Here is a 26,110-nt window from a genome sequence, read left to right on the forward strand (position 1 = left end):
AGCACATTATTAGTTTTACTGAGATGCCAAATTACAGATGTTTGTGTTTCTAAACAGAAAAATTACTTTTACTGTTTGAATGTCACTTCTCAGAGTCGAGTGTGCCGGCACAAATTTAGGTAAAAAACATGAATCTCCTGCAATGAACTCAGTAATTTTTGTTTTTTCTAAAACAGATTTAATGTTTTTCTGACAAGTGGTCTAAATTTGTTAAGCAAGTTATTATAATTAATATTATTACAAAATTTTATGTTTCCATTGACTTTTTTGAAATAGCATTCAAGCATAGCATTGAATGCGAGAAACAGGAGGCATGAAAAATACATGTGAACAAATGGGATTCTGTGTTGCTGCTGTATTCACGCTTGCTTTAGCAAGAAATGCGTTCCATCCAAGTCATTTCTCTTTTTCTTTCTCTCTATTTTAGGAAAGTTTGTGGACTCTCGTGTCTCTTAGGCAAATATGAAGCTGTATCCAGCAGCCTGGCTTTGAGAGTTCCCGGGTTCATGTCTCAAACAAGCCCTTCTTATAGTTAACGTTGTCATGCAGCTTCCTGGAGAAAGGGGAAGTGACATGAGAGGGAAAACAGCTAACTGTGGGCTCTTTAGATGTAATAAACACTTTATAACATGTTTGATTTATAAACATACAGGTAGTATAAGTGTAAAAGCTTCCCTTTATATTGGGACCATGATGAAAATGTAGTTATCCGTATTTTTGTGTGGGAAGGGGGGGGCGCTAACATTACCTATCCATTTAACAATGACCCACTGGTTGTTAGTTTCAGGGTCACTGGAGTCGAGTTTCTGTGGCTGTGGTGAAAAATTAAACAATTCACATCTAAGTCTATTTCCATCATCATTTTTTGTCTTACTTCTCCAAATCCAACCTGAGCCAGTCTGAACTGACTCTGCAGAAGGATGGATCGACTGGAAGCAGCTGTGGCTGTTGAGCTTGTGGCAGAGTTAAAGACGTGTATTTAAATCCAGTGCTGGGCAGCAGAGAAATGCCTCGTTTAGTCTTTCAGGTTCCAGTGATGATGTGACATTACGTGTAAACATAAGCTAACACATTGCTAGCAAGAGCTTCATGTTTGCCTTATAGATGTAATCAGTGTTTCTAACTAACCCTCAGACAGCAAACGTATATTATCCAAGCGATTCTCACTGTTTCTGTCTTTTTGCTTCTGTGCCTTGAGTTACCTCATGGTGTACAGCAGTGTCCCGTCATCTTTGATCCTCAGCAGTTTATTAGGCATGGTCATGTTATGTGCCACGGACTTTTTCCCGTTGTGAAAGAAGGTGTCCGGGGTCCAAATCTTACTCGCCATCAGGTTGTTCAGGGGCAAAATATTCATTGGCCCATGGAATTTCAACCTCTCGTCCTTCCAGCTTTGCCGGAAGAAAACATCTATGGTGTACTCCTGAGAAAAGATGAGATACGTTCGTGAATTAATCTCACTATATTATTACTTCTCTTATGACTTAGGTTCCCCATGTATTAAAACAAGGCTCATTCCCACTCCAAAAATGCTAAACTGTGCACTGATGGGCAGTTCATCACAACTAACTTCACCTGCCAGCTCTGTAGGGCTTTCCCTGTTTCCAAATAGTGGGTCTCCATGAAGGTGAGGCCCACACTCGCCCTGTTCCTTCACAGCTTACTCAGTTGCTGTTTTCCTAAGCTGACTCTGAGGCCAACATGACCCCCTTAACCTGCAATACTGTGTTGTCAAAAGACACCACACACAAGCAAGGATTTAGGGCAGAAATCAGTCCACCGTGAAATGTGTATACGTGTGAATGTTCGTGTCTGTGTGATTCACACACAGCAAGTGAGGGTGAGAAGCAGAAAGAGATACTTTTTTTCCCTTTTTACTCGTCATAGTTGCAAAGCCTGTGACCTTTAGATGTCGGGACATTGAAACTGTGGATTTTATGGTATAGCAGCTCGGACTCTGAAACGGCCTGCTTTAGTATTTTAGTTCAGGTCTCATTTTAGTAAAGTTACAGCAAAAGTCATTAAAAGATGTCTGAATGTGAAAAGTGTGGTTGTTGAAAGACGGAGCATAAATTAGGTCAGTAAGCTGTTCTTACGACGCATACGTTTAGGCTAACTGTAAATGTTTTCTTTGAGCTTCCTTCTAAAACTTTCTGCATCCTTCTAAATTATTAAAAACACATTCATCCACCTCAGCATCAGACTGGGAAGCGTGGTCCTTCATTTTGATGTTTGTGCACACTGGTTTATTTTGGGTAACTCCTACATATACCACTGTGATGTCTCAAAGTAAGCACTATGCATTAATCCATGACAAGAATACAATGTTACTCCTTTTTGCTGGGAGCTAAAATGGAGCTGGTTTACAAAATAAGAGCTTTTTTGGTTGTTTTCCTTTTAAAAAACTTTTTTGTTCATAAGATATGAAGAGAATTCTCATACCAAACATGGCTGAAGTTTAAAAACGATGAGGTCATTGTTTGAAATGCCAGTGAGGAAAAAAGCTCAGACTTTAGACTGATCAAAAATACTCATTTTCACACATTTTTTTCCTGGCTCTCAGTGACATCAGCTGAATTTCCATTTCTGGATGATTTCTCAATAGAACCCAGTATAATTTTTTTTCTTCATGTCAATTTTCTTTCTACATTTCGACATGATAAAAGCCGTTAATGGTCACAGTAAGCAAGTGAACTAGGTTGTCTTACGTAGTGATGGTGGCTCAATCACACTAGAGCAAAAGTAGGACAACTATCTTGCAACAAGGAAACATTTGTGGTTGCCTGGTGAATTTTTTTGGTGTCAAAGCCTGATTTCAAGTGGTTGAGGCAACAGACTGGTCACTGAGAGGTTATTTGTGCAACACATGTTTGAACTGTCAACCACTTTTAATTGCAAAGAAATTGCACAGGTCTCCTGGGGAGAGACAACCTGTCTCCAAACAGTTGGAGTCCAACTGTTAGACAGACACAATAAAATATAAATATTTTAGAAACTGTTATTTATTAGGCAAATAATAAACTGAATTTCCAGGTTTATCACTTGTCAGGAAAAGCCAGTAAATAACTGTAATGTGACGTCTCTGTGTTTACTATTTTTTCTGCTTTTTGACTATGTGAATGAGAATAAGAGGTACACTTCAAATGCAGGGCTGGCAGCCTTATGCTATCTGACTGTATCTGTATTTCATTTGTATAGTAAATATAGATTGCTCATTTTTGTGACTAAGTCCCCTAAAGTAAATACTCTTCATTTTTTAAATTTTTCATCTTATTATTTTTCTTCCTTTCGGTGGACCTTATATAAATCGTATATGTGGCCACCTCAGCAATCGTCTGAATTGCTCTAGAGTATCTGAATAAAGGAGACAGATCAGATGAGAATATTTCATCCTGTTTCTCATTTTTTATGAGGCCTATATCTCACAGCAGAGCCTGGGATAAATAATATATTTTAAACTAAGTAATATGTTTCCAAACCTGAATATAAGGGATGATTTTAGCAGTGACTTCCTCCTTGGGTTATAAGCGAGGTCATCAGTGACGGCCTCAGCCAATGAAACTGAAGGAAAGGAAATTTTCCTTTGAGCTGTTTGTCTGTCTGTCCATCTGTTTATGTTCAAGATGTTTTTAAAAGGAGACATCAGAAATAATTTGGCCGACAGATCACCCTCTGGGCCAATTAGCTGATGAGATGTGGGCGGTGATTTGGATCTGGGATTTTTGCCATATGATTTTAAATAAATAAATAAATTTAAATAAATTTTAGCCTCAAAGATTTATTATTCGGTGCCTTTGTCCCACTCTCTATAAGTGCTGGTTTATGTTTGGCCGAGAGCCGTCTTGTTCACATGTTTTTCAGAGACCATTGCATTAAACTTAACTGCTGAATTGATGAATTAATCACTTGGAAAAATGAGCCTTTAGCAATTGAAGGGAGGCTGATGATATGATGTGAAGGTGGGCGCGTGTTTCAGAATGAGAAACAGGAAAGCCCAGGGTAAACAAAGCAGTGACTTGAATAACAAGAAGACTTTCAATAATTTATGAGATGAAAATTGTCAGATGAATAGACATCGTGACACAGTGAGGAATACTCTTCCTACTTCAGTACTGTAGTGTTTGTATGTGTTTGTGTGTGTTTGTGTGTGTTTGTGTGTGTTTGTGTGTGTTTGTGTGTGAGGGGAAGACATAATGAAAGTGAAATTAAAAGAAGTACTGTTTCTTCTTGAAGCACAAGCAGGCTGTGAGAGAAATGACAGTAAGCAGAGTGAATAAACGTCCGTACGCTGCACTCACCATGTCCGTGTCTGAAACTGGTCCAAAGCTGGTAACATAGATGTTTGTTTTCACCTCAGTTACCCTGTCTGGATCAGAGAAAAACATCAAGACATCAAGACACAAAAGAAGCGAGTTTACGCTGAACTTTCTTTCATTTTTAGTACTGATCAAAAAGTTTGCCACGTATCCTCGAAGCTCGAGGTGATTTACAGAGTATTAAACAAAAGTTTTGATCTTTTTTTCTTCCATTTTCAGGAATAGCTACTCAGTTTATCAGTGTATCTATAATCAGTAATTACCTCGCTGGGATAAGTGGAGTCATTTCTGGGCTGGAGTCATAATCCCACATGCACAAAGATCTTATACTTTATCAGAACTTCATCAAGTAAGTCCTTCTCCGAGCTACATGGAATACTGCTGCTGCTCTTATCACATATTAAAAGCAATTACTATTACTATTGTTATTATTTCTATTTGTGTGATGTAGTTTCAGGAAGTTATTTGTCATCATTACCATACAGACGGAACTATAATGTGCGCAAGATCACCTCACCTACTGTCAAAGTTTTATCTATCAGGACATAAGAGCTTAAAATTCAGCAAACTCTAATGAGCATCAATCATGACATATTAAACCTTGCAACTGTTTATTTGTTCATATTAAATGTTAAAATTCATGATCAGAAAATATTAAACAAGTGTGGCTTGTTTGGTAGAAAGCCTCCTCTCTCCAAAAACAAACATGGCAGCATGGATCTGGACAAACCACATGACCTCTGGAACAATCTCCTTTGAACAGATTAGACCAAAGTGGAGCTGTTTGGCCATAATGCACAGCACCATGTACTGTGCCTTATGAGTCGAGCATAAGGAAAAATAGTCTAGAGTCAAATATGGGGCCAAACTGGGTCATGCAACATGACAATCAAATCAGCACACAGCAAATCTATAGCAGAATGGCTGAAGAAGAAAATAATCCAGGTACTGCAATGCTTTGAAATGGTAAAAGCTTAAAGAGGCTGTGGATGAACAAACGCCTGCAAAGCTGAAGTGAAGCAGCATTGTAAAGATCCGGGTCCAAATTCCTCCACAATGATGTGAGCGACCGATAAAGTCACGTGGAAAATGATGACTTGAATCTCGAGGTGTTGTTCGTTTTTCAGACATTGCTTCTGCATGTTGGCCTCGTTCATGTTACATAGACAATAACATGGTTTTATTGTTGATTCTGATTTTTTTTGTTATGTCCTGATATGTAACTCCTTCAATTGTAAGAAGGTGTGCTTTCTTCATCACACAACTGTACACGTGACCTTTGAAAAGCTCGTCCAACCTCTGTTAGATTACATGTATTGAATCAAAGCAACATGTAAGTTCAAATTTGACCTAAATGTTCACAGCTATGGAAAAGCAAGGCCTCGCATGTTTCCCCTTCCAGTGACAATGTGTAACTGCATCAGCGCTGCTGCATCAGCTCCATTCGCTCTCTCTACACTCCGGCTCTTTGAAATATTTACTGAAGATAAAGCTCCTGTGCTTGGTCAATTCAAAAAGCTTCCATGTTTCATACTACGCTCTCTTCTACACAACGAAAAGCATCTTACATACCACCTAAAAAATACTTCACTTTAAGTAAAGCTCTCTCATGCATGGCAAGGTGAGCTGCCATCCACAACCCCTCTGAGACATATCATAGATAAATAGCTGATAACAGTGTCAGAAGTTTACAGTTTGACTGTTGACTGTTTTGTCTTTAATTACACATTACCAATCAGGGTGTCACCCACATTTCATTCCCCTGCAGGTATGTGGTGTCTCCCGTAGCAATAAGCATTAAAAATGGTCAAATGTTTCTCCCTTGCTTCTAATAAACATGTTTTCTTCCACCTACATTTGAGTATCGGTGGAAACCAGTCAGCGTTTTGATAACATTCAAGCAGCCAAACTACTCCATAAATCACAGGCTTAATATAAAATATTACCAGCGTTCACCTGCTTATAAGATAACGTAAATCAGAGGCAGCGGCAGGCTGTGGTGTAATAGGTTCAATCTATTTAGCTAGACATGCCACTGGGTGCATTTATTCATGTAAACCAGGCTATGGAATGTAAATAAGGCAGACTGAGATTCATCTGTTCTTTTACTCTACCACAGAGAGCTTCATTCGTTTGATTTATAATTTTAAATACATTTGTGCCTCAGTAAAAATGTTCTGTATTACTTCCTCTTGTGACAGAGAATGGTGCATTTTAGCATAAGGGCTTGATGCACTGTAATATACTGAGCCTCTCAATGGCTGTGACACTATATATACTGTATAAACCAAGTGTGCTGGTCATGTGTTGTGATGGGTGAATGTTTCATCTCTATACCATTTACTGAGCCTGCTACGTAACATTAAAAGTATTGTACAATTGAGAATTACTAACAGGAGCCACCATGACACAAGATGAACAGAAAGACTGGGAAATTTCATGAGGGATGATTTTGCCACCTGACATTTACTATTAAAGCTGATGCTTTTGGCACACAGTACTGTGCAAAGTTCTTGTGCCCTTTTTTCTTCATATTTTGGTTCTGAAGATACTTTTGTGTAATTTTTTTTAATTAGTCTTGAGCCAATGACATTGATACTGGCTGCTTTTTCTTCTTATTTTCAGTCCAGTCCTTGTAGCTGACCACTGTCAGATGATAGTTTTTGTTTGTTAAGCCACTTCACATTGACCTATCAGTCATTTATTCATAAAAACGTAAGGGATGAACCTGTGTCGTGTCTGCACATAACAGAAAACTTAGCAAAGAACCAGTTTGCCTAAAGATGCCATTTATTTTATGTCTTTAGGCACTACCAACCTGTCATTAAAACATTTGTTCCCATTTTTTACCAGAATCTATGAAAAATGTCAAAGAAAACAGACATAAAATATTTTTTTGTTCCACCAAAGTGATTCCAAATGAGCTATTGGCTGAAACCGTGGCATGTCCTGGTATGGGGTGCAGTGTGTTCATCAAAAAATTTGAGGAAACTGGACAAAAGAAGAAGTGGCAGATCTAAAACCCTCTCCACAGCTGATGAACAGTTTCTAAAAGTCATGTCGTTGAGAAATCAGGGAAAACCCCCCCAGCAAAGGAGCTGAGAGATGGATCTGTCCCTTCAGCTGATCCGTCTGCTGTTTACTGAAGCTGCATTGGAAATCTTAGCTTAGAAATGAAAGGTGGCTGTAAAGAAGCCATTCATTCTTAAGAAAGGAAAACAGCAAGAAGAGGCTGAGGAATGTCAAATTACACAAGAAATGAACTGAAAATCAAGCCTGGAGAATTATTCTTGATGCAAACCAGCACTGTATTTATAACAGTTACAAAGCCCATACATGTTGCATGTGGTGAAAAGGATCAAAGACATTTAAAAAGATAACCAGAGGAGTCAAAAGAGATAACTTTACGAAAGCAAACATCGTGGTGCAAGTACTTCCAGTTTACTGTATATCCAAGTAACCATTAAAATGAAAGATCATATAGATTGGACTTCAAAATAACTGAAGAAATAAGGGGAGGAGTTTCAAGATGCTGCTGAGAAGCAAGACTTCCAGATGGACTTTGATGGAGCTTACAGCAGAAAGGAGACAGCCTTGTTTGTCTTTTCTGGATTTCGGGAGGCTACAGCTTTAACATTAGTGATCAGGATTTGTTTTTTGAGGGTTTTATTATTATTCATTGTAATTGTGTTTTTGTATTGGCCGTACTTTGCAGAGGGTGCTTGAAAACGAGAAAAAACACCCTCTTGTCTTGTTGGTTTCATGGAGCTGGCTCCATGAAACCAGCACATTTTATATGCAAATGCAGGCCCAATGTCATTTATCATGTCTGATTTAGAAAACTATTTAATCAAGTAAAGTAAAGGATTTTTGCTACGACTACACACACTCACTCTCACACACACACAAAGAAATCACAAACCAGTATCAAAAGCCCCTCAAGAATAAACAAACACAGGTCTGTAAAAAACCAAATCCATCACCAAATGGTAGCTGCGCTCCATTTGCATTGTACCAGTGGGACAAATTCAAAAGCAAAACTAGCTTTTTTATTTATTTATTTTAGTAGCAAACCTAGAAAAGCACTGCCTTCAGGGGAAATACGTGCTTACTATTTAAAAATATCAAGAGTGCATTTAATGCCCGAGGATATTTTATTTAAGGGAGCAAGGACAATACCTAAAGTTCATTTATTCAGCAACAGTCACAAACACGTGCTTTCATATAATCTGAATCATTTGGTACAGATGGGCCTGCTGAACCATGTTTAATCAGTAAGACACAACCTGCCTGTGTTAGAGACTGTGCATTGCACTGTGCAACCATCCAAATGTCAACTTAACTCTTGCCAGTTTCAATGGCGATGAAGAGAAGCAGCAAAATGACAGACTGTTAGAGGGAACAGATTTGACTTGAATGAACAAAGCGCTGAAATTATTAGGAGCAGCTCATAATTTAGCATTGTGTAAAAACTGCAACGTTCCTCATCCAGATTACTCCGTCACACAGGTGAGGAAGGAAGGTCAGTTAACCCTCTTCACACGTCGACGCCTGTAGCAGCTGATGTGAATAATGCTGGTGAAGTATTTGCTCTGTGCAGTTTTTGACATTTTAGCACAAAGCAGCAGAAACCTTGGCATTGTCATCATTTAAAAATCAGAGTCCAATTAGAAGACGCAAGACGTGATTATATCAGTTCAGTTTTTATAGCTTGATATTTTTTATTCAATTCAGATTTTTCTTTCGGATCATTTTCGCTTTCAGTTCGTTTCCAGACGGGGTTTACTTGTCTGGCTTTTGTTGTTTGGAAATGTTTGGTTTCAGTTTAGTTTTTTATTAGTTTTAGTCTTACTGTGTAGCAGTATTCTTCAGGGGTGAGATGTAAAAGCTCAGAGTAGGTATGACAAACTCAAAACATCTCAGGTTATAACGTCAAATTTTAAAGAAGGACTAAAACCTAGAACATTTCCTGTATATTATTTCATTTTAGTAAGTTTGTGAATACACAATGTTTAATTTCCAATTCAAGTTTTTGCCCCTATTTTCATTTCATTCTCATTAATGGTAACTTTAGATGCACAGTTTTCCTGGAAATTGCGATTTCTGATTTTTTTTTGTGTCCTGCAGAAACTGATTTTACTGACTCCATTTTTCTTTCTAAGAACTGTAACTGACACCACGTACAAACAAAAATCAGCTTTTATTTAATGCAAAATATTATTTTCGTAATAAAAAAAATCACCGACTGCAGTGAGTTACACGTTCTCGCTGAAAAAACTGAAAATTAAATGCTCTGGACTACAAATGCTTAAATACTATCGTAGAGGTTTAGCCTACGCTTGAAGCCACTGAGGTGTTTGTTGGCGCGGGTGACGCGATGTCACTGGTATGAATGAACTTGTTAAACTTGTTACAGTCCAATAACTCCAGCCGTGCTTATCTTGTTTGTTTTTTATCTGTATTTCTCTTCCATCAGTCACATTTTTTGTCAACAGTTCTCTTTATCCAACACCATATCATAACAGCACAGCAGTCACAAACTGAACAACAACACACCTGCTGCTAATGACGTGTGTCTACCTTAAATACATTCACATAAACACACCTTACCGAAAAACACAAAAGTTGACCCCTAGCAGCACGCATAAGATAACAACCCAAAACTTGGCTCCTGCACCTTTACCCCACCCTTATCTGAAATATTTTACATTATCAGACAAATCCCAGGTACTTACATCTTTTGCAAATATATTTGTAAAAGGATATCACCTGATAACAGGACATTAACTTTTTTTGCCCTTTTAACTGCTTTGATTGCTCAAACCAAGGCCGCTCGCCTGTGGATGGCTCTGAGCTCTGGGTAGCTTTAGCTTTAGCTACTTTTAGCTCGTTTAAAGTTTCCATGATTAGGTTTATCGTTGCAAACATTTTCTTGATGATCCTTTGAGATTTAATAGTGAAAGCGCTTCCACGCTTACAACATGTTAATGTGTCGTGCTCGTGTTACACACACATGAAATGGACTGGTTTATAATGAAACGTGTGGGGCTGAGCGGCTAATCACCAGTCAGGACTGAGGGCGCTGGAATTCTGTCATCTCCAGTAAAAACACTGGTCCCAAACATCAAAGGACTTTCTGTTGTTGCCTATGGTTACTTCCCAGTAAATGAGAAATGTTCGATTTTAGACAATAAAAACCTTTTGACATGTGACTGTCTCTGATAGCATAAGCTATAGCTCTGAGCATGAAGTCATGGATAGGTGATACATTTTCGGAGGGGGTGAAAAGCAAATTAGTGGCAGAAGTGTGAATATGAACAGAAGTGAGCTTCCTCACAGTCACACTAATGATGATGAGGAGCAACTGTGTGTTCTCTGTTCACTTTCTGCAGCCTGGCTCGACTTCAGTGAAAGTGTCAGGAAAAAAATACTGCATTTTCAAAAGAGCACTTGAAACAGATGACAAGTATGAAAAATAAATGTCAGATTAAAGCAGCTAGGATTACAATTTAGTCCACGGTCTAGTTACATTATCTATACCAGAGAAAATACACAGTTATGCATGTGAAAGCCTGATTTAAGTAAACTTGTTTTAAGTAAATTCTGGAAATATTCGCAGCCTAAACCCACACAGCTATTCACTCATGGTTAAAGAAATTGTAGCTGCTTTTATCTTCTCCCCTGAAACCCCACAAAGGGAAATGTGGGTTCATCTTCCCAATCTTTATCATATGATCATTGCTACAAACTATACTTCACCTATACCTGCCTGGTCTATTAGGCTGTAGCTATTCATTGATTTGCGTTGTGTCCCTGTTATGTCCACACTTGCAACTGTTCCAAACATCTTTAATGATGGAGGATAGTGAAACATTTAAACCGCTACAGGGAGAAAATAGATTTTATACTATGTTCTGCATGTGTAATTAGCCTCTACATAAATGACTCCACTGGCATTCACACTGCTTTTCTCTTTTTCTCTCTTTCTTTGTGAATGCTGATGCTTAGACCATGAGAACCATCAAAGACACTCACCCTTTGACCCTGAGTTTACTGTATGTATGAGTGAGCATGCTCGTGCAGCTGTGAGGAGGCTCTTTTTCAGTTGTTATAAATATGTCATAAGCCAAAGTCCAGTGGAGCGTTAACATGGCGTGTTTCCCCAACGCACACACACAGATGAGACATACAGATCTAATGTGTCTGCCGTGTGGAAAACATCTGATGTCATTTCTGTAGCAAGGTTTGTTTCCTCCGTACATTAATGAGTACAGTGTGCTACTACACTGTGAGTGTAGAGGAACACACTTCAAAAGTTTCTGATTTATGCTCTAATGTTTTATTTAAGTGTTTTACGTCAGATCGCTGAGTCTGTGTGTTACACAGACACTTGTTCGGTGCTAGCTGTAGGTCCAAAAGCATCGGCTAAGGTGACTTGCGTTTTACTGGTGGGATCCTATCAGTCTGTTTTGGTGTATCGAGCCTTTGTGAAATATCAAAAACACAAAGATACATTCAATATTTCTGCATTTTCTAGATACCTGAGCTTTCTTCATACATTGGGGCTTTTTCTGCACAGTAAATAAGCTGGCAGGACTATTACTGTAGGGCCAGTTGAATAGGCTGAGTGCTGCCAAGCTAAAGGAGGTCTGTTCCACATATGGTGGCTCCTGGGCTGGGCTGATGGCCCCAGGAATTTGAATTTCAAATGGCACCAAATCCTGAGGGAGGAGCTCAGCTTTGGGGTGAGGGGCCAGCTGGAAATGCCCAAACATGGAGGATAACGGGAGATGTGAGGATGACGAGCGGAGCGCTGCTGCGTGCGTGAGGCGATGTGATTCTTCAAACAACAAAATCCAAACGCTGCCTTCTGCAGAAAGTGTGAAGCAAAAAATACCAAAAGCCTGTTATGCTTTTAAAAATTTAAATTTATCAAACATTTAAGGGAGCTCTCAGGAAGCTCTTTTTAATGGCCCAGCATCAGCGCATACACCAAAAGTGTACATATTCTGATCTAAATATTTTATTTTTAACACTTTTTAATTTACTCATCTGAGAACATCAGCCGTTTATACATGTAACCATACCATGTAATTCAAGCCACCTTCCTACTGTGTAGTGCAGCTACAAAACACTAAGACGGCACAAACCAGCTGCACTGTGTCATTATCCACACACACAGTGTCTTTTCTTATGTTTTACACAAATATTCTCACTTTGGTTTTTCCATAAAAAGTCAAGCAAGAGTAAAACTCTCTGTGGGGTTAAATGTGGCCACTTTGGCTGCTGTTACTTTCCAGGAAGTGGAGGGAAGTATTATATAATCTAAATGTTTTGTGCACAGAGTGTGTTTGTCAGTTTATTCTTGAGGGGATTGCTGCCAAAGGTTATCAGTACTAGAAAAGCTGATGTTAAATGAAGTGTTCTCACTTCAAATGAGCCGTCAGCCGTTAACAAAAAAGACACACGTGCGGTTTCGTAACAGCATTTGTTCATTTAGATTGTATAAACTGTACGTCTGCACATCTTCTGCTTACCCCCAAGACCAGGCCGTAGACGGTTGTCATACCCATCCAGCAGGCTGTCCAGGATGCGTGTGAACAGAGTGATGTTGTTTTTAAAGGAATCAGATGTGGCATCTGCATTCACCGATCTAGTAAGCAGAGACATGAAAACAACAAGTGGACACTTCAGCAGTACTCTGATTACATTTTAGATTCAGTTCTTCTCAGCAGCTTGATTTATGAAAAGCACAGGAGTGCTTATTGTAGCTGGCAGAGACTGCATACCAACACAGATATACACGTAACCATGTTTCTCATGCACATGGATGACCCAGTTCCAGCCATCTGATCTGGGAGTCAAAACACAACTGACTATGCAAATCACAGCAGAGATTCATGGTAAATAAATTCAGTTAATGTCCCACATTAAAGCTCTACTTAATCACCACTGTCAACAGCTCTGGTATAACAGCCTCAGGTTATGGGCATATTTTACTTTAGGCACTTGCTGGGAAAGTATAAACAATATTAATCATTTTTTTTTCCATCTCTAGCTCTTTTTCCTGTTTGAACCACAATCCTTTAATTAGCTTCACTGAAAGCATTAGATTAATGTAGCCTTCATATTTATGTTACAGGCCAAAATAGGATATAAATATTTGATTTGTTATTTTCAAGTATGGTACTAGGTTGTGTATTAAAGCCATAAGAAACACAATCATATGAGTAGACCAAAATGCTGTTTTTCTTTTTTCTTTTTTTTGTGGGGGGGGGGACCTACACCAACTAACTGAACCATTAGTTTAAATAAAATTAATAAAGCGAGCAATAAACACAGATGATTGTACACGTGCTAACATTATCTTGCTAGCAGTCTGATTAGCTTGCTAGTTTAGCTTAACTAAGTAAAACTATCAAATTTAGCCTGAAACATAGGTGATTGTAGAGATGTTGTGCTAACAACATCCTGCTAGCGTACCTCACTAGATACACAATCACTACTGGGCCTTACATACAGTGCAGTGTTTGATATTTGATACATGTTTATATTGATGTATACTGATATATATTTGATATGTAAACTGGGGACAACAGCTAACAGTACAGTTCTACAATGCAGCAGCATCTCCCACTTAATGAAACGAGGTAGGGGAGGGGAGACTGAAGCACATGACTCAGTTTTAGTCTTTCCAATAAGCCACCGTGGTGTGACAATCAAACCACAGCATATCAATAAAATCAGGACCCTGCAACTAGAAATCAAAGTAAAATGACAGATTAAATTGCTCAAACATCCATACTGGCCTCACAGAGTGCTAAAGATGTTTACATTTACTCGTGTCACACTCATTTTGGCTGTTTAAAATCAGAATTTAAAAATAGAGATAAATGAATTTTAAAGAGTGTTTCACAATGAGAGATGTCCAAGTTCTCTTGGCACAAAACAACACAATAACAATAATTAGCTAAAATGTAACAGCTGATGTATCCAAACAATTTGTTGTTCACCCCTGTTAGTCCTACTATCTGCAGTCTCGATGTGGAAAAATGTTTGCAAAACATAAAGGCGCTGATGAGATAGATGATGAAGTCCAGTTTTCAGTATCAGTGTATCTGTGGCATCCTGAAGCCTGGAGGGGAAATCCGTGGCCTTATTTGAATCGCCCCTCCTGCTCCTGACGCTGGCTGCCTCTTTGTAAGCGCCTGACTGACCTGATCTGTCACTCTGGCCAATATCAAAAACACACCTTCACACCTGAGCGTCTAATGTGAGGCGTCCTGACACAGCTGCAGGGCGCAGAGCATACAGGAGAGATTTAAAGCCATTTATTTATTTATGCATTTATTTGTTGGATTCTGCTGAAAGCTCAAAACATTGATGTCTATGGGAATTTGTAAATGGAAGTTAGTAACCACACAAACTGTGCATTGTTTAGCCCAATCATAAGAAATAACAAAGGATTATGCAAATACAATCCAAATCATACCAGCCTTTTACTTATAAAAAACCAAAAACAAACAAAAACCCATGAGATAAGCAGAGCTGTCCCCCTGAGACAAAGTGTGTGATTCTTGGCTTATAGCATATCTTCGCTTCAAGGGGTCTCCCATTGAAAACACTCACCTGGTTTTCCAGAGGGCTGTGAGGGCCAGCAGGCAGATGAGGAGTAAAGGAGCGCTCTCTCTGCTCCACATGGCTGCGTCCACACCTACACACAGGACAGCCGCTGCAATGAATGGAGCCTCGCATTAACAGGCTTGACATTCCAGTGGATTTACAGCCTGTATGTGGTCCATACAGTCGGATTTTATGACACTGATTTCCGGGGATTCCCTTCAGAGCGCCGTAAATCAATTAAAAATAAATAAATAATAAACACAAGTGGAGAGGGAGGGTGGAGGGGCAACTGACAGTAATTAGTATTCACTGACGCGTCCCACTCCTTCACTCACTGAACATTACTGTTACCAAAAATATGATACACCGATTTGAAGCATTTCTTGATAATGCAGTCGATTAAAAAAATGCGGAAATAATCAAAATGTGATTAGATGAAACGTGGAAGAGGGTTAGAGGGATGCATCTTCTCTCCCACGCGTTCTTCTCCGAGCCTGAATGACAGTATGAAAATACGCGTTTGTTTTGTGCGTGAGGGCGAATGCAAGGCGACTCACCTCAAGTGCAAAAAGTACCCGCTGCAGCTGAATTCGTCGAAGATGCTCAAGAAAGTTAAAGACAATTCACCGCTCTCTTCCGTCTGAACGAGACCCAGTGAGAGCGAGTCTGTCATGAGAGCCAAGCTGCAAGCGCCGATAAATCATAGTCCCAGCCAGCAGCAGGAATGCGCCCGAAATACTTTCAGTGTCCCAGGATTTAATACCAAAGAATAAAATGGCTAAATAGAAAATACTGTCAGTGAGAGGAAAGGGCTCTGATAAATAAATAAATAAATAAATAAAAATTAATGAAATGAAGTGAAATGTAAACCAGCAGCAGTGAGAGCTGATCCGGGCTTCAAATTGCCTTGTTCAGCATCCTCCTCAGCTGGTAGAGCCTCGATGTGAATCGTGATAAGCAAGAAGCACATCTCAGTCTCCCTCATCTCCACACAAAAACTACAAAGGCTGTGAAGGAGACACGCTGGGTCCTAAAGGCGGTTTGGTATGCACTGAGCCTCCTTCCTGCAGCCTAGACCTTGGAATGTGAGGATGCTGTCTCCACTCACAGTCAAATACACGGCGGTGATTATGAGTGCAGCTTCGTGGAATTCTTGTTATTGAAAATGCATTTTTGCTTTTAAAAAAATCTTTATCTAGTTGATCATTTTATCTGAGGTACATATTTTTGGTGAACGTGCTATAGTAGTGTGTGTGTGTTCCTGGGACCAATCTGGACTTTCCACATGTGCTCCAGTAGTTCTTTCAGCCCCTGGTACTCTGGTACTTGTCTGTTTTATCATGCTCCGTCTTCCTGATGTTACTATCCATTGGTAATGCTATATCTAGCACAACTGCTCTTTTTCAGCTACCACTATGTCTGGTTGGTTGGCGAGCAGCTGCTTGTCTGTCTGGAACTTGAAGTCCCACGGGACCTTTGCCCTGTTGTTCTCATCCACCTTTGATGGTGTCTCCCATCGGGACTTGGGGACTTCTAGTCCACATATGGCACAGATGTTCCTGTGTACTGTCTCAGCCACTTGGTCGTGTCTCTCAGTTCCAGCAGTTCCAGCTTAAATCTTACAGCCTGCTACTATGTGTTGGATAGTCTTGGGGGCACCTTTGTACGGTTTGCAGCTTTGGTCCAATCAGCTGCAGACTTCTGTCTTTATAGATCTGGTACTTACAACCTGTTGAAGACAGACACCGTCTGCCTCAGGCATTATGGAGCAGCGCATCTCAGGTGGACACCTGCTTGATGTAATATAGCAACTGGGTAGTATCGGCCCACGTCAGGTGTTGAGGAAACAAGACATAGTGATGAGAAATGGAGCAAAGCATATAAAAAGGACTGGAAAAAGAAAAAAAATATCCCTTATTTTAAGACATATGTAGAACGATAAGACCTACTTTATTTATGTTACATCTGGGTAATTCTTTTATTACAGCAGATGTTGTAATAAATAAATAAATAAATAAGTAAAAATTATTACATATATTCTTATTGTCAGGCAGATGACTTTCTGCCAGGCAGATGTATTATATTATAGAGAGTGATAGCATATGGTATCAAAGCTATATCTGCCTGTATCTTTACCTATTGTGGAGCTCAATCATTGTATCCTGATACAGTGGGTGCTCATTTTAACCTGGCCAGTGTCATCCTTGAGAGCCAAAATCTCAGACTTCAGACTGCTTTAAACACCCAGTTTCCCATTTTTTTTTCCTACTCCTAGCTCTCTTTTATGTCACTCAGAGCAGTTATCCTTGGTGAGCTCTGGCTGTGAGAGGCCCCACCCACCTGCTGTTCAAACCTTCTGTTTAGGAGGGGCAACCAATGAGAACAAAGTTGGCTTAAGAGGCAAATTGTGGATTGGAATAATAAAGCTAACGCAGAAGTGTGTCTGTGACTGTGACTGTGTTTTGTGACCCCCCAAAAATTGCCAGAATTTTCATCAATCATTCAATTTTTCTCAAGCACACTTGAAGTGAGACGCTCACTAACCGAGCACACGAAGATAAAAACCACCACTGAATCTCACACTTTTACAACATCCTTTACAACCGTCAGCCTTTGGGAGCTGTTCTTTCAGTACCACACATGCTGCAGCGAAAGCAGCAGGCATTTTCTCACTACACTCTTTTTCTTTTGCATAACTACCTCTAAATGCAAGAAGCCTTTGTAGAAAAAGAAATCACACAAAAAATTACCTGAAAATACGATAATTTAACGTGACCAACGCAAGAAGCAAACCAGTAAAGAAAAGAGGGGAACAACTGAGAAGGTAATTAAAGGCTTTACTGTATTATCTGTGTAAGTGATAAACTAAAAGGTTAATCCTGCTATGAATCCTTTGCACTCAGATTGTCTGTAAATTCCTAATAAGAAGCATTTTCACAGGCACAGAAGCTCAGAGTTTGTGTTTTTGCAGCATAAACAGTATGTGTGAACTAGGTATTAGTGACAGATGCTTAGACAGGTTGGAAAAAAAGGGCCATTAACAAGAGCTGGTGAGTGATAACCCAGCACATACTCTCATTTAAGAAGCAGCACACACACACACACACACACACACACACACTGAGTCCTCAGGGGTCTGACCATTATCAAGCAGACTCCCTCTGCTATACTTCAAACTCGAAGGATGTCCCATTGATCTCCCCTTTAATCAATTCTTGTCATGTGATCGATGAAGTGGGTCATCTCAGTAACGGTGACCCCTGGGCCCTTAGTCAAGTCCAACTTAAGTGAGAGGGAAGGAAACAGGAAGCGAAGACCATCGAGGGTGTCAAGGACAAAATAAACAAATTCTTGTTTTTTATTCTAATCAAATCTGCGTGCATGCCTGTGCGTATGCTTCTTTTTTTTTTATCTGAACTTGGGTTTTGCTTGTGCTGCTAGCCGCTGGGTTACATACTCTTACAGCACAATGTTTATTGCAAGATGTTGCATCACCCAGCCCACTGCCGGTCCTGAGCGTGTCCCAATTGGACTCGGTGTGACAATGCATATTGATCAAGCCCACGTGGAGGAAGGTAATAATCGCAGGTTAAAAGTAGCAGCAAAGGTTTAATTAAAACAATTATTTAACCTGTTGCATGGGGTCTTGTTGGCACTCGCGTGTGAACATTGAAATTCGCCTCAGTCAGCGTGTTATATAATGATGTTAGAAGCCAGTTTTGTGCTGGTAATACTGTGATGGGGGAAAGACTAGATATGCAAAGTATTTCATCATTAGCATGATTAATGGAGGGGTGAGTAACTCCAATCTGTTCTTTCGTTGGCACCACAGACTTGCCTATTAACCCTTTGTGTTAGAAGCTACTTGCTTCCAGTACGCTGATTACATGTAAACAGCACGAATGCCAACGGAGCAATGCAAATGCAGTCTGACACAAGCAAAGGAATTGACTCATGTGGTTTCAGTCAGCGGGGAAATAGCTCAATGATGATCTGGTCAATAAGAAAACACACACACACACACACACACACACACACACACACACACACACACACACACACACACAGGTGACAAAAAAATGCTTCTGCTGCTTAGCATTTTAACAAGAGGGCCCCCCTCCCCTCGGTCAGAGCAGCTATGAGATGCTTACAGATGCATCTCCCATCAGAATTTCAAGTCTTTGATATTTGCTTTCTGCAGAACCAAAAGTAAAATGCATTAGAATAAATTGCAAAAGCTATATGAGGAGATATGAGTCACATGTATAGATATAACCCCCCCCCACACACACACACAAACACAGTGTCCTCTGCTGGAGAGATCCAGGAACTCACGCCTGAGAAAGTGACTGGAGCAGCATGCAAACATGTCTCCATCACCTGGATCGAATTTTACGCTTTACTCCGTCAGAGCACCCCACGCAGCTCGGTGTTGCTTGCGTTTGTGATCACACACACGGCAGCTGAACGTGATATCAGACCGCACAGCTTTTCATATGATTCCCACATGAGAGCGAACCACAGCACAGCAGGTGGCTGTTGACTCCAGTGACATTTTGGGAAGAAAATACCTGAGCCTGTCGTCGACTGTGCTGTTGTCAGTTGCATGTCAGCACGAGTCGATTCACTAGGCAATGCTGGAAATACTAAACCATTCTCGGGCCTGTTACCTCGGCAACAAGCCATGCATGGGAGAAGAAAGATGTTGTGAGAGAAAAAAGATGAGGAGTCCATGGAGGAGCTCTGACACTCTTAAAGTGATAGGTCACCCCTGGAAATCCTTTGTCAACCCCCCCCCCTCCCAAACACACACACACTCATGAAAATACCAAACCGGCTGACACACAGCTCTCATGTTCATTGTCGTTCATTGTGTGTAATTTAAGGCTCAGTCGACTTAAATTACAATCCATGACTTGCTGCTGGTGACCTAGATTCAACGTGTCAACTAAAACTGTAATATTTATGGTGTAATGTTATTGTATCTGCTTATAAAATGCTAAGAGAGGGGCAAACAACAAACCGAGTGGGAAGTATAGGTGGAACTAATAACAGTGGCTTTGTTATTCATTCATGTGCAAATGATGGATGCACTAAAACAAAACGGATCGCCCATTCCAAGATGACAGCTCTTTCATTCAAATTGCTCACTGGCTGAAAAAAGGTTCACAGGCCTTTTTCGGTTTTGGGTTCATGGAGCTGCCAAGCTGCCTGAAATTATTCCAGACCTCCTCTGTTTTCCTTGTGCTCCCCACACGCACACAAATAGCATAAATTTATTTTTATTAGCTGACTCTTAGAGGGTTTTCAGATGTGATTAAAATAAACAGATGCAAAGAGATGTATTGGGTGTGGATAAAAGCCTTTTTAAAGCTTTTTAAAGCGCACGATACTGCAACACCAATAACAGGTATTATCCTATAATTACAGAGGTGCTTGGGAGTTTTTGAACCCTTTTAAATTAATGGTGACAAATGATCTTAAACATCAACCAACTTTCATCATTTTACCTGTTAAGGGCAAAAGTATCTGAACCTTTCCTTTGAATGTCTGATGTGATGTCACTGTGCAGCAATAACTGCAGCTAAACATTTCTAGGTAACTTCCTCAGTACTCACGTTTTTGCATGAATTGTGTTCTTCGGGCCATTCCACCACTTTAAGGGCAAACCTTTACCTTTATTCTCCTATCACCATTCCTTGGTAGAGGAGCTTGTGTGGGTTGAGGTGTTGCCCTCATACCCACTGTCCCTTGGGATTCAGACCAAGGACAAATGTCCAGATGTTTTCATATCAAAATTCCTCATATCAATTAGAAATTCCATTAATGATAGCAAGTTGTCATTGTACAGAATCAGCAGATAAGACCCAAACCATGATTCTACCACCACCATGTTTCACAGATGGGATAAGGTTGTTGCACTTGAAGCAGGGTTTTAGTTTTTAGCCAAACAGAACACTGGACATTTACACCAAAACACTTTACGTTGGCCTCATCAACTAAAACCATTTCTGACCTGATCCTTGACAAGCTGCACTGGCTTCATCTTTGTAACCAATGTTTCTCAGTATTGTCCTGACTGGGGCTCATGAACAGTAATAACAGCCACTCTGAGACAGGCCTTTAACTCTGGTTTCCTCTGTTACAACTCAGACGCACACCTCTCGCTTAATTGCCCGCTACACTGGTCGTGTTGTGCGCACACAGTGATGTCACTGCAACACTCTACTAAAGCTGAGGCACAAGTACTCACTGCAGTATGCGCCTGATACATCAGCACTGGTATAGGAGGACAAGAAGTCAAAACTTAAAGCATGGAGATCGTGGAGCTTTCTTCTTTTCAAACTGTGTTAACACATCACCTTGTATGATCTATGATTCTCTGAGCGTCTTTACTAATACATCATTAAACTGGTGGTAAAAACTAAAAATATATTATATATACACTTGTGTCTTAAACCCAACAGCACCAACCACAGTCAGAGCCATTAGGCCTATTTTGGGCGATTAGCTGCTCCTGAGGAGGGTAACAGTGATGTAAGGTAGCATAATCTGTCCATCTGTGGACTGATGGAGTTTTGCAGCATTTTCCATCTTGGTGACCATCAACAACTTTCTTAAGATCCTCTGAAATCTACTTTGTTCATTCATGGCTTCCACAAATATGTGTTGTGAAAATCTTTTTCCTGGGTTCCAGTATAGTGTGTTTGGTTACTGGGTTGATTTCATACTTTTCCTAGTGTTCCCAGTGATTCTTTGACTTTCCCTGTATGTAATTGTTCTTTCTTGTTTCCACTTCCTGTATATTTAGTTCTTTATTTTTCCTTCTAAGTCTCCTGTATTTGAAGAGTTTCAGTCAGGTTTCAGAGCTCAGCACAGCACAGAAACAGCTTTAGTGAAGGTTACAAATGATCTTCTTATGGCCTCTGACAGTGGACTCATCTCTGTGCTTGTCCTGCTAGACCTCAGTGCTGCGTTCGATACTGTCGACCATAATATCCTATTAGAGCGATTAGAACATGCTGTAGGTATTACAGGTACTGCACTGCAGTGGTTTGTATCATATCTATCTAATAGACTCCAGTTTGTTCAAGTAAATGGAGAGTCCTCTTCACACACTAAGGTCAATTATGGTGTTCCACAGGGTTCAGTGCTAGGACCAATTCTGTTTACATTATACATGCTTCCCTTAGGCAGCATCATTAGAAGACATAGCATAAATTTTCACTGCTATGCAGATGACACGCAGCTCTATCTGTCCATGAAGCCAGGTAACACACACCAATTAGTTAAACTGCAGGAATGTCTTACAGACATAAAGACCTGGATGGCCGTTAACTTTCTGCTTCTTAATTCAGATCAAACTGAGGTTATTGTACTCGGCCCTGAAAATCTTAGAAATATGGTATCTAAGCAGATTCTTACTCTGGATGGCATTACCTTGGCCTCCAGTAACACTGTGAGGAACCTTGGAGTCATTTTTGACCAGGACATGTCCTTCAACGCACATATTAAACAAATATTTGCGTGACGCTGAAAAACTAGTTCATGCATTTATTACTTCCAGGCTGGACTACTGTAATTCATTATTATCAGGATGGTAAATGGTAAATGGCCTGTATTTATATAGCGCTTTCTAGTCCCTAAGGACCCCAAAGCGCTTTACATATCCAGTCATTCACCCATTCACACACACATTCACACACTGGCGATGGCAAGCTACGTTGTAGCCACAGCCACCCTGGGGCGCACTGACAGAGGATGTCCTAAAAACTCCCTGAAAAGCCTTCAGTTAATCCAAAATGCTGCAGCAAGAGTCCTGACAGGGACTAGAAAGAGAGAGCAGATTTCTCCTGTATTGGCTTCCCTTCATTGGCTTCCTGTTAAATCCAGAATTCAAAACCAGAATTCAAAATCTTGCTCCTGATTCAGTGGAACAACCTTCCAGTTTGGATTCAGGAGACAGACACTATCTCTACTTTTAAGATTAGGCTTCAAACTTTCCTTTTTGCTAAAGCATATAGTTAGGGCTGGACCAGGTGACCCTGAATCCTCTCTTAGTTATGCTGCAATAGACGTAGGCTGCCGGGGATTCCCATGATGCATTGAGTTTTTCCTTTCCAGTCACCTTTCTCACTCACTATGTGTTAATAGACCTCTCTGCATTGAATCATATCTGTTATTATATAAATATATAAATAAAATTGAATTGAATTGAATTGAAAAAATCCTGTGCCTTCATTTTCTGTCTTTGTCTTACCTCCTATCCAGTCTGTTATTTTTTGGCCTGTCTGGGTTCCTTTCTTTGTGATTGTCTGCTCGGCCTTTATTGTCTCCACCTGTGTCTCGTTATACTTCCTGCCCTCCATGTCCACAGCCTTTCTCTTTGTCAGATTGTCACTGCCTACCTTTTTGTTTGCTTTTAGGGGTTAGCATATTTTTCAATTCTTTATCAGACAGCATAAACGCTCACATTGTGTTGTTTCATCTGTTGCATTTCAGTCCTCTCTGCTGCCAACAGGGTCATTGCAACAATACAACAAAATGGGATGCAGGCACTGGTGATTTTATTCATTACAAGTGCATGTGACGAGTCAGTATCTTTACTGTTGGAATGGCATATTAAAAGAAGTCTAAAGGAGAACAAATCACCAGGTTTATGAATGGTTATGATTAGTCAAAAATAATAATAATTGCACTTGCAGAGTCCACAACACTGAAAGGAAAGTCAGAATGAATGGACAGAGGAGCAGCCTTAAAAACAAGCATCACACGCAGGAGCGGGGATGTGATGGCCTCAACACACTTTGGTGTTTGACTGACGTGTGCGGTGCAGAAACAACTCAGCAACAAACTCCAGACAACCAGAGATGGAGACAAATAAAAGTTCAGCTTGAGTTCATGCTGTATCAGTGGGTCTGATTTTTTCCCCTTCTCTATTATATAATTCAGCAGCTGAATCACAGCCACGCTTAACTTATAAAAATTAAAAGGCCAGCTTCATGACCCTGACAGTGTTATTTACATGGCACAAGTTTTCTGCTCACACTGCTGCTAATTTCCCTGAGGTTACCAGGGAAACTAAACTGAGTGCAATTCAGCGGTCCTCTGTGTTTTGCTGGTCATATTGCATCTTCAGCTCCGGAGTTGCTGTAATTGCCTTTTTTTAACCGCGGCTAAATTTAACCGCTGAGCTGGTGTACAAACAGCAAAGAGATAAAGCGTGGGCTCTCACACCTGCTTTCTACTGTCACATGCCGAAGAACATCCCAGCCTCACAGCACAGTGGAGAAACAGACACAAAAAGGAACATTTTTACATGTGGGACCTGTAGGTGGATAGATTTATATTGAGGTATTAAAATAGTATGAAGCTAAAAGAAATGAAGGAGTATATTTGGTGTGACTACCTGAAGGTGGCTGCATGAGATACGAGTGCTGGTAAGTGGACAGTACGTGTTGTTTTCTGTGCCGTGTAGATTATCCATTATTTTTTGGCAGGTCAGTGACAAGCGTCCAAAATTGTGGGAGGATTGCCAGGAAGGATACGACCAGCTCAGCAGAAACAGCTAAGTTGCACCGAGAAGGCATCTGAAGCGCTGTAAAGCCAGGAAACAATACGTTTAGCAGAAAGAATGTGCAAAACCACAGGACAGCCACAGAGGAGCCTGGTTACCGATCTGGAGAGGCAGGAAGTCTGGCAGATACTGGTTGTTGATGAGCAGCAGGTCAGCAAGCCCACCCAGAGGTGGACCTTTATAAACCCAACCCAAGCTATACTCAAGACACTTGAGTGAAACCAGGCAGACAGCCTAGAATCCTATGAGCTTAAAAACAGATGGCTTGTACACATAAAAAGCCCCATGCACCAAGAGATCTGGGTCAGAGTGCAGGAAGGCACAAGAAAGGAAAGAAGATGAGAGCCAGAACACCGCTACTGCTGGAGCATCTGACAGCGAGTGGGTGGAAGAACAGGTCTGGATAAAAAGACTGCGGTTAATCGTGGCAGCCAAGGATCTAGGAGTAAATGATGGCAGCCCCATCAAGAGACCCCACAAACAGAGAAAGATGCCTTCATTGGAGACCCATGTATATGTCTGTTTCTGTTGCTGTACCACTCCATCTGTACTGAGGTGTACTGCATTGGCTCTCAGCTTGGTGCTACAGTCCAGCTGTACTCGTTAAACCTCCAATATTCCATCCACATCCCATCATAATTGCAAAGTCAGTAATTAAAGAGAAAAATCTAAACCAAAGTGTCTCCTCAGACTTCCTTTCTGGCCATTTCTTAAAACAAATGAAAATGTTTCTTTAGGACTTGCTTAGTCGTGCTGTAAAAAGGCTGTTTCATGTCAACAAGAGGGGTTTTTTGCTACTTAAGGCAACAGATCAAGCTGGAGACAGAACACTGATTTTCATCTTAGAAACTGAAGTTGTCTGTAAATGAAAGTTGACTTTGTTTCAGGTTTACATATCCAATACATACCGAGCAACATCATTCATTCATTTCAAGCCCATTTAGTCATGATGCTGGGATTTTGTACTATTTAGTTTCTGGTAAGAGTTTCTGAGTTTGAGTCTCTGCTGGGGTTTGAATTTTTGTATTCCTGCTTATTTTCACATGATCTGTTTGGCTGCTGGATTTCTTAGGCTTGTTTCCTGTTTTAGTTCTTTTCTGCATTCATAATTCCATCAACATTGACTGTGTCTTACAGGTGGCTGCAGACACTCACTGTTGTACCTCTCTCCTGGCCTCCTCTGTACATATTGTTGGCAATTTGAGCCAAAAATTTCAAATTTGGATTTATCACCCAATAAGAGCTGTTTGACTCCAGCTCTTGTGTAATTTGGCATACCTCAGACCATTTCTGATGGGGCTTCAGAAAACAGGAGATGGGTCAACTGAGGGCCAGATGCATCTCTCAAACCCTGTGCCAGCTCTTTCCTGGACTGTTAGATCACATTTAACTATCTGTAATTAAAAAATTATAGATAGGTTTAATGTTTTTTTGTTTTGTTTGGGGGGTTTCAGCATTCAGAGTACATTTACAGTTTCTTTTATGCCTCGGATCTAACAATGCCATTAGTTATCTGACAGGAGAATGATAATAAAGTTAGTAAGTGTTCTCATTATGCAGTTTCTCTTGGTGTCTTGTCAACAGTCGTCATCAG

General features: G+C 40.3%; 1 protein-coding gene across 4 annotated transcripts in view; it reads right to left on the reverse strand.

Annotated features, from left to right (window-relative positions):
• gabra2b (gamma-aminobutyric acid type A receptor subunit alpha2b) overlaps positions 1–23,323 on the reverse strand; it is a 41,954-nt gene extending 18,631 nt beyond the window's left edge. The window contains exons 1-5 of one of the 4 annotated variants that reach the window (XM_003451781.5): positions 23,200–23,323; positions 14,946–15,030; positions 12,854–12,969; positions 4,299–4,366; positions 1,203–1,423 (exon numbers count right to left, since the gene is read on the reverse strand). In XM_003451781.5, coding sequence (XP_003451829.2) covers positions 1,203–1,423; positions 4,299–4,366; positions 12,854–12,969; positions 14,946–15,030; positions 23,200–23,308 — 599 coding nt within the window. In that variant the 5' untranslated portion in view covers positions 23,309–23,323. Of the gene's footprint in view, positions 1–1,202; positions 1,424–4,298; positions 4,367–12,853; positions 12,970–14,945; positions 15,049–15,496; positions 15,942–23,199 lie in introns of those variants that run through there. The other 3 variants (XM_013275451.3, XM_005456332.4, XM_013275450.3) reach the window with 3 other exon arrangements.
• Positions 23,324–26,110: the final 2,787 nt, after the last annotated feature.

The sequence above is a fragment of the Oreochromis niloticus genome, linkage group LG2 (genome assembly GCF_001858045.2).
Source record: "Oreochromis niloticus isolate F11D_XX linkage group LG2, O_niloticus_UMD_NMBU, whole genome shotgun sequence".
NCBI classification, from domain to species: Eukaryota; Metazoa; Chordata; class Actinopteri; order Cichliformes; family Cichlidae; genus Oreochromis; species Oreochromis niloticus.